This window comes from Hypanus sabinus, chromosome 7, assembly GCF_030144855.1.
Source record: "Hypanus sabinus isolate sHypSab1 chromosome 7, sHypSab1.hap1, whole genome shotgun sequence".
Taxonomy (NCBI): domain Eukaryota; kingdom Metazoa; phylum Chordata; class Chondrichthyes; order Myliobatiformes; family Dasyatidae; genus Hypanus; species Hypanus sabinus.
The window spans coordinates 10,820,394-10,836,680 of NC_082712.1; the positions used below are offsets into that span (position 1 = coordinate 10,820,394).

The window sequence follows — 16,287 nt, forward strand, 5'->3', positions numbered from 1 at the left end:
TGTAAACAGAATCAGATTCAAGTTTATTATCCTTGTTGGTTGTTAACACAAAAACAACGCATTTCACCAGATATACTTGTAATAAATCAGAATCACCAACCTACGTCGTGAAATTTGTTGTTTTGTAGCAGCAGTATAGTGCAATACATAAAAAAATATAAATTATAGAGAGAATCAAAATCCGAGTTCAGAGTCAGAAGCACGTGAAATTGGAGAAAGTTCAGAGGAGGTTCATGAGAATGATTCTGGGAACGAAAGGGTTAATACATGACCAGCACTCTGGGCCTGTACTCACTGCGATTTAGAATGGGGGGGGAATCTCACTGAAACATGCTGGCCAAGATAGAGTGGGTGTTTACTTTGGTGGGGGAGTCTGGGACCACAGAACACAGCTTCAGAATAGAGGGACATCCTTTTAGAACAGAGATGAGGATGAATTTCTTCAGCCAGAGGGTGGTGAATCTGTGGAATTCGTTGCCACAGACAGCTGTGGAGGCCAAGCCATTGGCGGCATTTAGAGCAGAGGTTAATAGATTCTTGATTAGTCAGACTGTGAAAGGTTACGGGGAGAAGGCAGGAGGATGGGGTTGAGAGGGAAATGGATCAGCCATAATGGAATGGTGGAGCAGACTTGATGGGCCAGATGGCTTAATTCTGCTCCTGTATGTCATGGCCTTAAGGAAATATGTTGTTCTGTGGCAGCAGTACAGTGCAATACACAAAAAGTTTGTCTCGGTTGCAATGAAGAATATATAAATAAGCAGTGCAAAAAGAGAGGAAAATAGTGAGGTAGTGTTCATGCGCCGTTCAGGAATCTGATGGCAGAGGGGAAAAAGCTGAGTGTGTGTCAACAGCAACAAAAATAATGAACTAATTAACACCAATCCTCCAATCACGGCTCACAGCTTAGATTAACAACTTGCTGTTACAATGGCGCTCCTTGTGTCTGCCCTGGCCTCATGCCCACAGAGTCAGTATATGTGCACGTGCATGCATGCATTTATATGTCTCTCTCCTTAGGCTCCGAGCCTAGGGGCACTTCAGTTGGCTTCTACCCCCTCCTGGTTGCAGGCTCCGAATTAAATCTGTACCAGGCAGAGAGGGGTTCGAGAGTTTCTCGAGCACTGGGAACACTGCCAGGGTTAATGGCTTCAATTAACCAGAAATGGATCAGCTGCCTCGAAGCTGATGGGCTCATCTGGGCTGCTTCATTGCGAGGTCTCTGACTCACTCAGGGCATGGCAAGGTGGGCCAGCAGGAGGAGGGTCTTGAATAACAGAACATACAAGGGAAGCAGCTGATTTTCATGGACATTGAGCCCACCAACACTACCTCACCACATTTTTATTTATTTGTTTTGCACTACTCATTCTGATTTAACTATTTTATATATGTATTTACTATTATTCAGAGTTTTTCTGTATTTATCATGTATTGTTCTGTTGCTATAAAGTCAACAATTTTCACAGCATATGCTGGTGATATTAAACCTGATTCTGATTCTGATCACGTGTGCATGGAAATTCAGATTCAGAATTATCATCACCGGCATGTGATATGAAATGTGTTAACTTAGCAGCAGCAGTTCAATGCAATATAGAAGAAAAAAGTAAGTAAGTAATAAGTAAATCTTATTCAGTATACTTTACACAGTATACGTATATTGAACAGATTAAAAATCCTACAAAAAAAAAACAGAAATACTATACACTTTAAAAGAAGTGAGGGAGTGTCCAAGGGTTCAATGTCGATTTAGGAATTGGAGGCAGAGGGGAAGAAGCTATTCCTGAATCGCTGAGTGTGTGCCTTCAGGCTTCTGTACCTCCTACCTGATGGTAACAGTCAGAAAAGGGCATGCCCTGGGTGCTGGAGGTCCTTAATTATGGACGCTGCCTTTCTGAGACACCGTTCCCTGAAGATGTCCTGGGTACTTTGTAGGCTGGTACCCAAGATGGAGCTGACTAGATTTACAACCCTCTGCAGTTTCTTTTGGTCCTGTGCAGTAGCACCCACCCCCATACCAGACAGTGATGCAGCCTGTCAGAATGCTCTCCACGGTACATCTATAGAAGTTTTTGAGTGTTTTTGTTGACATGCCAAATCTCGTCAAACTCTTAATCAAGTATAGTCACTGTCTTGCCTTCTTTATAACTGCATCAATATGTTAGAACCAGGTTAGATCCTCAGAGATCTTGACACCCAGGATCTTGAAGCTGCTCACTCTCTCCACTTCTGATCCCTCTATGAGGATTGGTATGTGTTCCCTCATCTTACCCTTATCCACGACCAGCTCTTTCATCTTACTGACGTTGAGTGCCAGCTTGTTGCTGTGACACCACTCCACTAGTTGGCATATCTCACTCCTGTACGCTCTCTTGTCACCACCTGAGATTCTACCAACAATGACTGTATCATCAGCAAATTTATAGATGGTATTTGAGCTATGCCTAGCCACACAGTCATGGGAATATAGAGAGAGTAGAGCAGTGGGCTAAGCACACACCCCTGAGGTGCATCAGTGTTGATCATCAGCGAAGAGGATATGTTATTACCAATCCGCACAGATTGTGGTCTTCCAGTTAGGAAGTTGAGGATCCAATTGCAGAGGGAGGTACAGAGGCCCAGGTTCTGCAGCTTCTCAATCAGGATTGTGGGAATGATGGTGTTAAATGCTGAGCTATAGTTGATGAACAGCATCCTGACATAGGTGTTTGTATTGTCCAGATGGTCTAAGGCCGTATGAAGAGCCATTGAGATTGCATCTGCTGTTGACCTATTGTGGTGAAAGGAAAATTGCAGTGGGTCCAGGTCCTTGCAGAGGCAGGAGTTTAGTCTAGTCATGACCAACCTCTCAAAGCATTTCATCACTGTAGGTGCGAGTGCTACCGGGAGATAGTTATTAAAGCCGGTCACATTATTCTTCTTAGGCACTGGTATAATTGTTGCATTTTTGAAGCAAATGGCAACTTCCACCTGTAGCAGGCAGTGGTTGAAAATGTCCTTGAATACTCCCGCTAGTTGTTTAGTGCAGGTTTTCGGAACCTTACCAGGTACACCACCTGGACCTTCTGCCTTGCGAGGGTTTGCTCTCTTTAAAAGTCTTCCAGAGACCATAAGACCATTGGACATAGGAATAGGATTAGGCCATTTGGCCCATCGAGTCTGTTCCACCATTCCATCATGGCAGAGTTATAATCCCTCTCAACCCCATTCTCCTGTTTTCTCCCTGTGACTTTTGACATCATAAGTAATCAAAAATCTATCAACCTCCATAGCTGTCTATGGCAATGAATTCCAGACTCACCACCCTCCGGCGAAAGAACCCCCTCATCTCTGTTCTAAAGGTAGTTAGAAGAAAAGGGGCTTGGTGATCAAAAACCTGTGTGCATGGAAATTTTTCCAGAGGATGGCAAAGCCCTGGAATTCTCTGCCCCAAGAGTTGTGGAGACCCGATGATTAGGTAGACTTCAAAGTCAAGGTTATTGCTACATGCACAGGTGCAATGAAAAACGTGCTTCACAGGCATTAGAGATGTAACATTCACAAGAACAAACTGAAGATAAATTAGACATAATTATAGAAGAAATAACACAAATAGAACAAAAAAAAATCCATGTAGTGCCAAGTGGTCAGTTTCTGGTGGAAGGAGATCAATTAAAGATCTTGGGGTCTACATCCATTCCACCCTGAAACCAGACACACAAGTTAATAAGTTGGTAAAGATGTTGTCTTTATTAGTTGGAGCATTAAATTTGAGTCAGGAGTGATGGTTACAGCTGTATTGAACTTATTTTTGACTGTATTTAGCGTACTGTGTTCAGTTTTGACTCATTTTCAAGCACTCTCCAACTCCTGCTCTCAATATTACTTACTACTTGTCCATCACAGCCTGGTATAGAAACACCAATGCCCTTGAATGGAAAATCCTACAAAAAGTAGTGGATACAGACCAGTACATCACGGATAAAACCCTCCCAACCACTGAACACATCGACATGAAATGCTGTCGTAGGAAAGCAGCGTCCATCATCAGGGACCCCCACCATGCAGGCCATGTTCTCTCCTTGCTGCTGAGATCAGGAAGAAATTACAAGAGCCTCAGGAACACCACCACCAGGTTCAGGAACAGTTACAATCCCTCAACCATCAGGCTCTTGAACCAAAGGGAATAGCTTCACTCAACTTCACTTACCCCATTATTGAAATGTTCCCACAACCTATGGACTCACTTTCAAGGACTCTTCATCTCATGTTCTCAATATTTATTGCTAATTTATTTATCATTATCATTATTTATTTATTTTTGTATTTGCACAGTTTGTTGTCTTCTGCCCTATGGTTGAGCACCCTAGTCAAGCAGATTTTCATTGATTCTGTCACTGTTATTATTCTATAGATTTGCTGAAAGTGTTAAAAATGCTGCCTGGTTTAGAGGGCATGCGCTATAACGAGAGGATGGACAAACGCAGGTTGTTTTCTCTGGAGCAGCAGAGGCTGAGGGGAGATCTGATAGAGGTTCATAAAATTATGAGAGGCATAGATAAAGTAGATAGTCAGAATCTTTTGCTCAGAGTTAAATATTGAGAACCAGAGAACATTCATTTAACTTGAGAGGGGGGGTTTAAAGGGGATGTGTGGGTGTGTTTGTTACACAGACAGTGGTCAACTGCCTGGGGTGGTGGTGGAAGCCGACTCAATATTGCTCTCTTAGACAGACAACACGAGCAAGTAGAGAATGGGAGGATATGAATTAGTTTGATTTGACATCAAGGTCAGTGCAGACATGACAGGGCAAAGGACCTCTTCCGGGTTTTATGTTCTACTGATTGGGGAATTGAGGACTTTGGGAACTAATAAAGAAGAAGAAACAAGGCCAGCATAGATCGGCCATAAGACCATATGACATAGGAGCAGAATTAGGCCATTCGGCCCATCAAGTCTGCTCTGCTACTCCATCATGGCTGATTTATTACCCCTCTCAACCTCATTCTCCTGTCTTCTCCCAAGAACCTTTGATGCTCTGCCTAATCAAGAACATATCAACCTCCACTTTGAATATACCCAGAGGCTTGGCCTCTAGAGCTGTCTATGACAATGTCTCATCTTAGACTCTCCCACTATAGGAAAAATCCTCTCCTATCCATTCTACCTAGGTCTTCCAATATTTCATAGGTTTCAATGAGCTCCCTCCCTCCTCTCATTCAGCTAAACTCCAGCAAGTACAGGTCCAGAGCCACCGAATGCTCCTCATACATTAACCCTTTCATTCACATAATCTTTCTCGTGAACCTCTTCTGGACCCTCTCCATTGCCAGCATATCTTTTCTTAGATAAGGAGCCCAGAACCATTCACAATACTCCAAGGGCAGTCTCACCAATGTCTTATACGGAGTGATGGGGCAGGATTGATGGGCCGAGAGCCCCAGCTCTACTCCCATTTCCTTCTGTTCTTATGACTGGATGGGGTATTGGAATGAGTAGCTAGCAGGGAGGGAGTGTGGGCTTTGTGTGGGAGCTGAAGGGGCTCAGAGGTTTTGAAGGACTGTTAGCCACCTCCCTTGTCACCAAGGACAAACCAAATTTCTATAGATGTACTGTGGAGAGAATTCTAACTGGCCGTCTGTATGGAGGGCCAGTACGTAGGATCGGAAAAAGTTGCGGACAGTTACAAACTCGGCCGGCTTCATCATGGGCATCAGTCTCACCAGCATCCAGGCCAGTTTCAAGAGGCAATGTCTCAAAGAAAGGTGGCATCCATCACTGAGGACCCCCGACACTGCCCTCTTCTCATTGCTACCATCAAGGAGGAGGTACAGGAGCCTGGAGACACACACTCAATGTTTCAGGAACAGCTTCTTCCCCTCCACTGTCAGATTTCTGAGTGGACAATGAACCCAGCCATGAACCTCACTATTTTTTTGCTTTCTTTTTGCACTACATATGTAATTTAAAATGTTACAGGTATAACATTTCTTGTGCTTCTTGTTGTAATTTATAGCTGTTATGCTTTGCACTGTATTGCCGCCACAAAACAGTTTGTCACATACTGTGAGGCCTCTGCTGGTCAGGCGTTATCACGGATGGATGTTGGTCCCGAGGTATCTACACAGCTGATACCCAAGCCAGGACAGTACGATATGGAGAGTGAGCTGTTGCCCGTGTAGCAAGCTCCCCCTCTCCGCGCTTCTGATGAACCCAAAGAACGACAGAGACCGATATGGTTTGGCACCAGCGGCATCACAGAGGTTGCCAGTCAGTAATGAACTCAGGGTGGGACTGCCTTAGGGTCTCCAGCTCCGGATTTTCCTCGGGGTGTACTCCTGAATCCTTCCCCATACAGAGGTTTGAGATCGGTTTCCCTTCTAGATGTGCGGCCACCCATTTATCCTTAGGTCGTGGTGGTTGTTAGCACAAACGACACATCTCGCGGTGTGTTTCGACGTAGGCGTGATGAATAAACAAATCTGAATCCGAGAACGCCTGCGCAACCTGCGCTCTCCCCTGCGCCCCAGAGTGACTCCAGCCGGGGAGAGTTCGACAGCTCACTTACTTGTAGAGTGCCGATCTGTTGTGGGCTGGGATCATCTGATCCATCACGTAGCCGGGATACAGGACAGGAATCCCAATCAGTTTCTGCACGATGAGCTGTGGCTGGAAGAGGTACTGGCATTCTTCGTAGAGGCCCTGAAGACAGGAGGTAAAAGGGAAAAAGATGCTGGTGAGGCATTTTGGATCACAGTGTGCAGTTTAGGTCACCTAGCTAATAGGAAAGATACCATTAAGCAGGAAATAGTGCAGAAATGGCGTTGAACATGATTGAGTGGACAGCCAGAGGCTTTTTCCCAGCGTGGAAATGGCTAATACAAGGGGGAGTATGGGGGAGGTTTCAGAGGCAGGTTCTTCATGCAGAGGCAGGTGGGCGGTGGAACACACTGCCATGGGTGGTGGCAAAGGCAGATACATTAGGGACAATTAAGATAATTTTAGATAAACACATGGATGAAAGAGAAGTGGGGACAGGGCTCTCTGGCAAGGAAGTCTTAGATTGATGTTAATATAGGTTAAAAGGTTGGCACAGCATTGTGGGCCAAAAGGCTTTCACTGTGCTGTAATGTGCTAGAAGACTTTTGAGCTTGCTGCTGGGGCTTGAGGAACTAGGGAGACCGTTCCTTCGGCTGTAGCAGACTGAGGGGTGAACTTACTGCTGTTTATAAAACCCAGAGCAACACACACAAAAGGCTGGACACTTCCTGGCCTGCTGAGTTCCTCCAGCATTCTGTGTGTGTCGCTCTGGATTTCCAACATCTGCAGAGTCTCTTGTGTTTATGTATAAAATCCTGATTGGTGCAGAATCACCATTCATCTAGGTTTTCCCCCTGCAGGCTTGGGAAATCAAGAACTACAGGGTGTAGGTTTAAGAGGGGAGAGATTTAAAAGGAATGTGAGGGTAACTTGTTCTGCAAGAGGCCGGTCAGTAGAACTGCCAGAGGAAGTGGTTGAGGCAGGTACATTAACACCACCGACAGGACACTTGAACAGGTACGAGGACAGGAAAGGTTTGGAGGGATGTGGCTCAAACACAGGCAGGTGGGTCAGTGTAAATGAAATGGGCTGAAAATTGTGCCTTGGTACGTTCTCAAAGTATAGATACCACACACAACCTTGAGATTCACCCTCTTGCAGGAAACAAAGAAATGCAGTAGAAACCACGAAAAACCACTCACAACAAAGACCAACAAACATTAAAAATTATAGACAATTGGTACACAGAACGTGGAAGCGAGTCCAGACTGTGGAATCAGCAGCGAGTGAAGCAGGTCCAGGTAGGTGCCCGATGGCTGCGGGGTCACACCTGGCGCCACTGGACCCAAGTGTTGTAAATAAACATTTCAGCAATGTTTGAATAATCTTGTGACGTTTTTCTTTGGAGACCTACCCTCTTCACCACCACCATTTCCTCCAGCATCCCGCTGTTGCCTTGCGCGCCACAGCAGCGTAGCATTTGGCGCGAAACTCTCAGAGCTCGGGGTTCGTAGTTCAATTCCAACGCCCTCTGTAACGAGTTCGTTCGTCCACCCTGTAGAATGCATTATCCAGGTACTTCCCACCGTCCATAACCTACCAGTCAGGCATTGTGAATGGTCCTGTGATTGCTAGCAAAATGGCTTGATATCTATCTAGACAGATAAATAGGTAGACAGATAGAAATGCTGGAGGAACCTTTCCAGCTGATTTATTCCTCTCCTTAGATGCTGCCAGATCCTCCAGCATTTTGTGTGCCTTGCTCTGGATTTCCAGCAACTGCAGAAGCTCTTGTGTATTTACCTTGACGGATATCTTCCCTCTGTCCTTTGGTAAATGAGCAGCTAGGAACCAGTCTCCGGGGAGCGGGCTGCTAATGTTAAAAATGCCCGTCGTGCGGTTGGGTAAATTCCAGGTGAGAGTGACCGCGAAGGACCCCGGCACCACGGTATCGGCCGGGAAGCGGCTGTGGAGCGGGTTAATCACCGGCGGTGCTCCGGACCGAAAGTATCTGGTGGAGAGAAGTGAGAGGCAGAGGGTGACTTACACTCCGAGAGCTCTATGAATGCAATGAACAACAGCGGAGGCGTGAGGACGGGCGTCTGAGGGAGGCTTCGGGAAGCAATGGAGCTGGGAGGCAGAGAGGTTTACACTCAGAGGGAGCGAGGAGAGAGAAAGGCAGAGGGAAGGAGCGAGTGTTAGAGAGAGAGAGCAACACACACAAAATGCCGGAGGAGCGCAGCATCTATGGAGAGGAATAAACAGTCGACGTTTCGAGCCAAGACCCTTCATCAGGACTGTTCACTCTTTTCCACAGACGCTGCGGGACCTGCACAGTCTCTCCGCCATTTTGGGTGTGTTGCTTGGATTTCCAGCACCCGCAGATTTCCTTTTCTTTAAGAGAGGGAGGTTAGCTCAGCTTTGCATGTCCTAGTATAGTGGTCAACCCGTCGATCCTTGAGACTTTCCCAGCTGATCCCGACAAAAACAAAATGAAAAATAAATACACAAATACCGTTGAGAGATTGTTTCCGGGTTGCGGTGTTTTAGTTCCGTGTTTTCTGTCCGCACTGGAACTACGCGTGCGCATAGCTCTCCCACGCTGCACACTGGTCCCCAACCACCGGGCCGCAAGGAAACGATACGAGTCAGCTGCACTTTTCCTCATTCCCTGTCAGCCCACTTGAACCCACGCGAAGTCATCGGGCGACTAAACGCTGGGATACCCTCGCATCAGGGATCACCGGTTGGCCTCGGGAAGTGCCGTCGCTACTGGCCCGGAGCGCTGCCTCTGAACCTGTTTACCACACTGAATATTCGTGGGGAACCCGGTGCTAAGATATTCACAGACGACCTAATTCGGGCTCAGCATTTCGTAAGTATCAGAGCTGCTACCGCGCTGCGATCTATTGGAAAAACATTTGTCAGCCGACAGATCCTACAAGGGGGCAGGCTGTCGCACTCCCCGCTCGGTCGGCCGCGCTCTCCGGACTGTGACTGCCACGGCCCCAAACTTGTCTTCTCACCCCACCCACGACCAGCCTTACCTGGCCAAGGCGTCTGGCGGCAGGCGGGCAGGAGGCCGAGTTCGGGCCCAGAGGCTGTCTAATGAGGCAATGTCACAAAACTGCTTCAGTACCCTGAGTCCAAGCGCTCAGCACTTAAAGACAAACCCGCTAAGTTTTCTCAGCGGAAAAAACACGTGAGCAAGCGGGACAGAAGTCGAGAGCCGCCAAAACTAGAATAGTCTGGACATAAGGAACCTGCTTCGAGTATCGCTATATACCGGTTGTGCTTAACAACTGACCACCACCACCACCCCCCCCCCCCCCCCCCCCCGCCCCTGTCAGCCGGTCCACAAGAATATTTTCAATATTAAACCGGTCCGCAGTGGGGGAAAAAAGTGGGTACCCCAGGTGTTTATATATTATTTCTACTTCCGGTCTTTTCTGCCCTGGTGCGCATGCGTGTAACTAATTGATGTGGGGTCAATCTTGCCTTTCACTAAGGCCGAGGTATGGGATCTTGGGCTTAAAAAGGTTGGTGACCACTATCCTAGTACATTGAAACAGTTAGTGAAATGATATGTCGCTTGTGTCACCGACCCACACAGATGGGGATTTCTGGTGTTGCCCACAACTTACTACCCTAACCCGTACGTGTCTGGAATGGGGGAGGAAACCGGGATAGCCAGAGGAAACCCATGCAATCACAGTACAAGCTCCTTGAAGACAGAGTGGGAATCGAACCCTATTGTTGATTACTGGCAAACAGAATTCCTCAGTAAAATCTCGGCTACCATCCATGGAAGATTAAAATTGGGGATGTGCAAATTTAGATTTTAATTACTTCTATTATTTTACGTTTTGGGGATGTGGGCATCTTGTAGACATACAGTACAAGGGTTTGGGAGACTGGCACGATGAATAGGGACAGATTTCCTGGATGCTGCGAGGCTGCAGACACCCTCTGCCAGGTGTGAACGGGCTCTTTCCCAGTGTTTTCTCTCCCCACGTGAGCCATGGCAGTCAGGAAGAGCCTCAGCCCGAAGAGTCCACTCTTTACTCCCCTCTATAGACGCTGCCTGACCAGCTGAGTTCTCCAGCGTTTTTGTGTGCGTAAAACTCCTCTAGATCGGGACTACCTGCCAGGTGGCTGGACACGTTGCCAAGTGTCTGATTGAGGAGGATCCTACCGAGGACAGTAAAAACGGCCTGGAGGATCACTTCCCCACTCCATTTATGACATTTACCTGGAGTGGTGTAGTCAAAGGGCTTGAGACTATGTTGAGGATCCCTGCTACCCACAATCTCTGACCCACTACCATCAGGAAGGAGGTACAGGAGCATCAGGACTCGGAATACCAGACTAGGTAACTGCTTCTTCCCCCAGGCTGTGAGACTGATGAATACCCTGCGATAACCGATGTCTCATCGCTAGGACCGCGAGCGGTTTACCTGTGCTGCACAATACATTTACACATGCAGATATATACGTGTGTGTGTGTACACGAATAGTGAATATAGTCGATGCACCCTGGAACCACGGACTGGAGGAATGTTGTATTGTTTGAGATATCAACTTGAACTTGGATTATCTGAACCAAGGCCCACCCCACCCCATTCAGTATCAGCTGGGAGTGCTTGTTTCTGGATTCAGGCACAAACCCCAAACCCTCTGACCCTCTGACCCTCTGACTCAGTGACCCTCTGACCCTCTGACCCTCTGACTCAGTGACCCGTCGCTGTGAGGAGGCTCGTAAGGGTTGGCAGGCCAAAGGATGTGTGAAAGCAGTGCGCGTTCCCACCCTGTTCACCGGCGGACGCAACCCCACCCCGGACCACTCACACGGTGATGTCTCGATCCGGACAGGAATCGCCAAAGCTGCCCCCTTGCTCCTTGAAGGTGATCAGGTTCCAGACGGCCACCACGGTGTCCTCGGGTACGTGGAAATGGAAGAGCTCGGCGCTGGTGAAGGAGGTGAAGGCATTGAGCTTGCGGGGGGTCCTGGTGAAGTAGTCGGTGACGAAAAGGCACTCTGGGATAGGAAGAGTGAGAGGGGCAGAGAGGTCAGTGGGCTAAATTTTTTCTGAGATTCAGGGTGGAGTAAGCCCTTCCGGAGCAACGAGCTGCACCACCCAGCGATCCACCAATTTCATCCAAACCTGATCACAGGACAAGTTACAATGAGCAATTAAACATATCGTTGGACTGTGGGAGGAAGCCCTCGTGCACCTGGGAAGATCTCTGGAATTGAACTCCCAACTCCACCTGCCTGAGCTGTAATAACATCATGCTAACTGCCACGCTACCGTGGCTCCCCAGTTACCACTGTGAGCTGCCCCGGGTGTGGGCCGAGGGGTTCAATTTGAGGAAGTTGCAGAATGAGAATCAGGTTTATTGAGGGTCCTCGCCGTTCGGGGTTAAGCACGGATGTTGCAACCTAACTGTTATACACACGCCTGTAGGCGAGCCCGGGCTGTGTGATACGGACAGCAAGCTGGCACCCCCTCTCCGCACAATCACAGGAACTGGCAGTCCGCGCTGGATTCAACGTAGGACTGCCTGAGGGAGTCCATTTCCAGATTTTCCTCGGGGTTTACTCCCCCATGAGTGGGTATGGCAGCAAGGCAGTGGAGGCTTGAGATCGGAGTTTTCCTTCTCCGAGATGAGCTGCCGTGAGGAGTTCCATCTGCCCAGTGTGACTGCTTCCTTCTCCTGTCAGTAGAAACGGTTCCGCCGGCTTTAGTAGCTAAGCCTCACGTGAAGCCCAGGAGCTGGACTTGGTTGTCAGAGGCTATTTGAGATGTATGCCATTGGGAGAATTTAATAGATCAGGGGAGCTTATACCCACTACCACCCCACCCCCCCCCCCCCCCCCCGGCTATGACAACCTTAAGGAAGCAGGTTTATTAACCTGAAACACACACACAATACTGGAGGAACTCAGCAGGCCGGAGAGCATCTATGGAAAAGAGTAAACAGTCAATGTTTCGGGCTGAGACCCTTCTTCAAGACAGATGAAGGGTCTCGGCCCACAATGTCGACTGTTCACTCACTTCCATTAATGCTCCCCGGCCTGCTGAGTCCCTTCAGCATTCTGTGAGTGCAGCTTTGGATATCCAACATCTTCAGACGTTCCCTTGTTTGGTGTTATCACTCTCTACTGTTGTTTTTGCAGCAGCAGTACAGGGCAAATTCATAAAATAACTATAAATTTCAAAAAGTAAAGTAATTCCCAAAAAAAAGTGTTCACTGGTACGTGGATCATTCAGAAATCTGATGGGGGGGGGGGGGATGCTGTTCCTGAGCCATTGAATTTGGCTCTGCAGAATGAACATTACTGCAGAGTGAGTGGCTGAAGGTCAGTATGCACTCAGAGGGCCGAAAGGTCTGTCCATAGGTTGCAAGTCTCTATGCCTCTACACCAGACACTGGGAGAGAGGCTGTTGTCTTGGTGCTACCCCCCACTCTGTGGTGTTTGGCTCCCAGTGGACTGGGAGTAGGAGGATAAAAACAGGATAATTTGGCAGATAAATGTGTGGCTGAAGTTGGTGCAGGGGGCAGGGCTTTCTGTTCTTCGATCATTGGGATCTCTTCTGGGGGAGGTGTGACCTGTTCAAAAGTATCGGGTTGCACCTGAACCCAAGGGGAACCAATATTCTCAAGGGCAGGTTTGTTAGAGCTGTGGGGAGGATTTAAACTAATTTGGTAGACGGTGGGAACCAGACTGAAGGAACTCGGAGAGGACAGATGGTGAAAAGGCAAAGATAATGTGCAGTCAGCCTGTCAGGAAGGAGAGGTAGATGATAAGATGTAATTGCAGCCAGCAGGGTGAGTATCAGTGCATTAGGGATGCAGAATCAAAAAGGGGAGCAAATACAGTACTTAAAAGTGTTATATCTCAGTGCACAGAGTATAAAAAATAAGGTGAATGATCTTGTTGCACTTTTACAGAGTGCTTGGTGATACAGGGCAAAATAGAACAAAGTGAACATAGCTTCCATAAAGGAAAATCTAGTCTGACAAGTCTGTTGGAATCCTTTGAGACTACACGTAGGATAGATAGAGGGGATGTAGTGGATGTTGTATATTTGGATTTTCAGAAGGTCATTGATAAGGTGACACACATGAGGCTGCTTACCAAGTTAAGAGCCCATGGTAGTACAGGAAGGTTACTGGCGTGGTCAGAGCATTGGCTGATTGGTGAGAGGCAGCGAGTGGGAATAAAAGGATCCTTGTCTGGTTGGCTGCCAGTGACTAGTGGTGTTCCACGGGGGTTGGTGTTGGGACCACTTCTTTTTATGCTGTATATCAATGATATAGATGATGGAATAGGTGGCCTTGTTGCCAAGTTTGCAGATGATATGAAGATTGATGGAGGGGCAGGAAGTGTTGAGGAAACAGGTAGGATGCAGAAGGACAGATTAGGAGAATGGGCAAGAAAGTGGCAAATGAAATACAATGTTGGAAAATGCATCGTTCTGCACTTTGGTAGAAGAAATAAATATGCAGACTATTTTCTAAATGTGGTGAAAATCCAGAAATCTAAGATGCAGAGGGACTTGGGAGTCCTTGTGAGGAACACCCTGAAGGTTAACTTGCAGGTTGAGTCAGTGGTGAGGAAGGTAAGTGCAATGTTAACATTAATTTCAAGAGGTCTAGCCTACAAGAGCATGTGATGCTGAGTCTTTATAAAGCACTGGTGAGGTCTCACCTTGAGTACTGTGGACAGTTTTGGTCCCCTTATCTAAGAAAAGATGTGCTGGCATTGGAGAGGGTTCAGAGGAGGTTCACAAGGATGATTCCAGGATTGAAAGAGCTATCATATGAAGAATGTTTGATGGTTCTGGGCCTGTACTTGTTGGAATTTAGAAGGTTGGTGGGGGGCATCACCTCACTTCACAAAAACCCACGCTGTTTGAGTTTCTCGGAGTTGCCAAATGGTGAACTTTCCATCCCTTGGAACGGACAACAATCACCTGGATGAGCAGAAATAAAATTAAGCACCATCTGTCCTGCCCGTGCTGCTTGGATGTAAACAACAGATTGAGCCAAGGTGCAGAGTACTTGCTCGGTACCCATTGCTGCTCTCACAACATTGACCTGATACGCTAAGCCACCATCGCCATCCAGAGACACTCAAACAGCACGGGTTGTATCTGAAGTGAAGATTCCTCTCTCCCCTCTGCATGGGGACGTGGTTGGACAGAGATGAAGGGACATATCTTAAAATGCGGGTTATCACTGTACCGTAGTGGGTAACACAATGCTTTACAGTACCAGCGAGCCCGATTCAATTCCTGCCACTGCCAATGAGTTTGTACGTCCTCTCTGTGACTGTGAGGGTATCCTCCGGGTGCTCCAGATTCCTCCCATAGAGCAAAGCTGTTCCAGCTGGGAGGCTGATTGGTCACTGTAAATTGTCCCATGATTAGGCAAGGGTCTAATTAGGTGTTGCTGGGTGGTGGGGCTGGAAGGGCCTATTCTGCGCTATATCTCAATAAATAAATAAACACAAACAGACAAATAAATTAATAAATGTATCTGGCAGGGAGGGGAAAGAGAGGGTCATGACTCCCAGATGACCATGCACCTTATCCAGTGTCACGCAGTCTCACTGGCCGTGTCACGCACCGTCTCACCGCCCGTGTCACGCACCGTCTCTCCGCCGGTGTCACGCACCACCCGTGTCACGCACCGTCTCACCGCCCGTGTCATGCACCGTCTCTCCGCCCGTGTCACGCACCGTCTCACCGCCCGTGTCACACACCGTCCGTCTCACCGCCCGAGTCACGCACCGTCTCTCCGCCCGAGTCACACACCGTCTCACCGCCCGTGTCACACACCGTCCGTCTCACCGCCCGTGTCACGCACCGTCCGTCTCACCGCCCGTGTCACGCACCGTCCGTCTCACCGCCCGTGTCACGCACCGTCCGTCTCACCGCCCGTGTCACGCACCATCTCTCCGCCCAAGTCACGCACCGCCCGAGTCACGCACCGTCTCTCCGCCCGAGTCACACACCGTCTCACCGCCCGTGTCACGCACCGTCTCTCCGCCGGTGTCACGCACCACCCGTGTCACGCACCGTCTCACAGCCCGAGTCACGCACCGTCTCTCCGCCCGAGTCACGCACCGTCGGTCTCTCCGCCCGAGTCACGCACCGTCCGTCTCTCCGCCCGAGTCACGCACCGTCTCTCCGCCCGAGTCTCGCACCGTCCGTCTCTCCGCCCGAGTCACGCACCGTCCGTCTCACTGCCCGTGTCACGCACCGTCCCTCCACCCGAGTCACGCACCGTCCGTCTCACCGCCCGTGTCACGCACCACCCGTGTCACGCACTGCCCGTGTCATGCACCGCCCGTGTCACGCACCGTCTCACCGCCCGTGTCACGCACCGTCTCACCGCCCGAGTCACGCACCGTCTCACCGCCCGTGTCACGCACCGTCTCACCGCCCGTGTCACGCACCGTCTCTCCGCCCGTGTCACGCACCGTCTCACCGTCTGTGTCACGCACCGTCTCACCGCCCATGTCACGCACCGTCTCACCGCCCGAGTCACACAGCGAGTGACCTCTTTGCCAGATATTTTCATTCTGTTGGTAGATGTGAGCATGAACTTCCTGTCCCTTTGCTTCATGCGTTTTACCACAAACATAGAACGTAGAGCACTGGGGGTAGGCTATTCATCCCACAAGAGTCACAGAACACTGCAGCACAGAAAGAGGCTGCTCGGCCCATCTAGTTCATTCTGAACTATCAGCTG

General features: G+C 48.8%; 1 protein-coding gene across 1 annotated transcript in view; it reads right to left on the bottom strand.

Moving 5' to 3' along the window:
• Positions 1-16,054, bottom strand: part of LOC132396473 (uncharacterized) — a 100,763-nt gene extending 84,709 nt beyond the window's left edge. Inside the window, exons 1-6 of the mRNA XM_059974015.1 lie at positions 15,904-16,054; positions 11,373-11,560; positions 9,570-9,627; positions 9,038-9,131; positions 8,326-8,533; positions 6,551-6,684 (exon numbers count right to left, since the gene is read on the bottom strand). Of these exons, the coding sequence (XP_059829998.1) occupies positions 6,551-6,684; positions 8,326-8,533; positions 9,038-9,131; positions 9,570-9,627; positions 11,373-11,560; positions 15,904-16,054 (833 nt within the window). The remainder of the gene's footprint in view (positions 1-6,550; positions 6,685-8,325; positions 8,534-9,037; positions 9,132-9,569; positions 9,628-11,372; positions 11,561-15,903) is intronic.
• Positions 16,055-16,287: the final 233 nt, after the last annotated feature.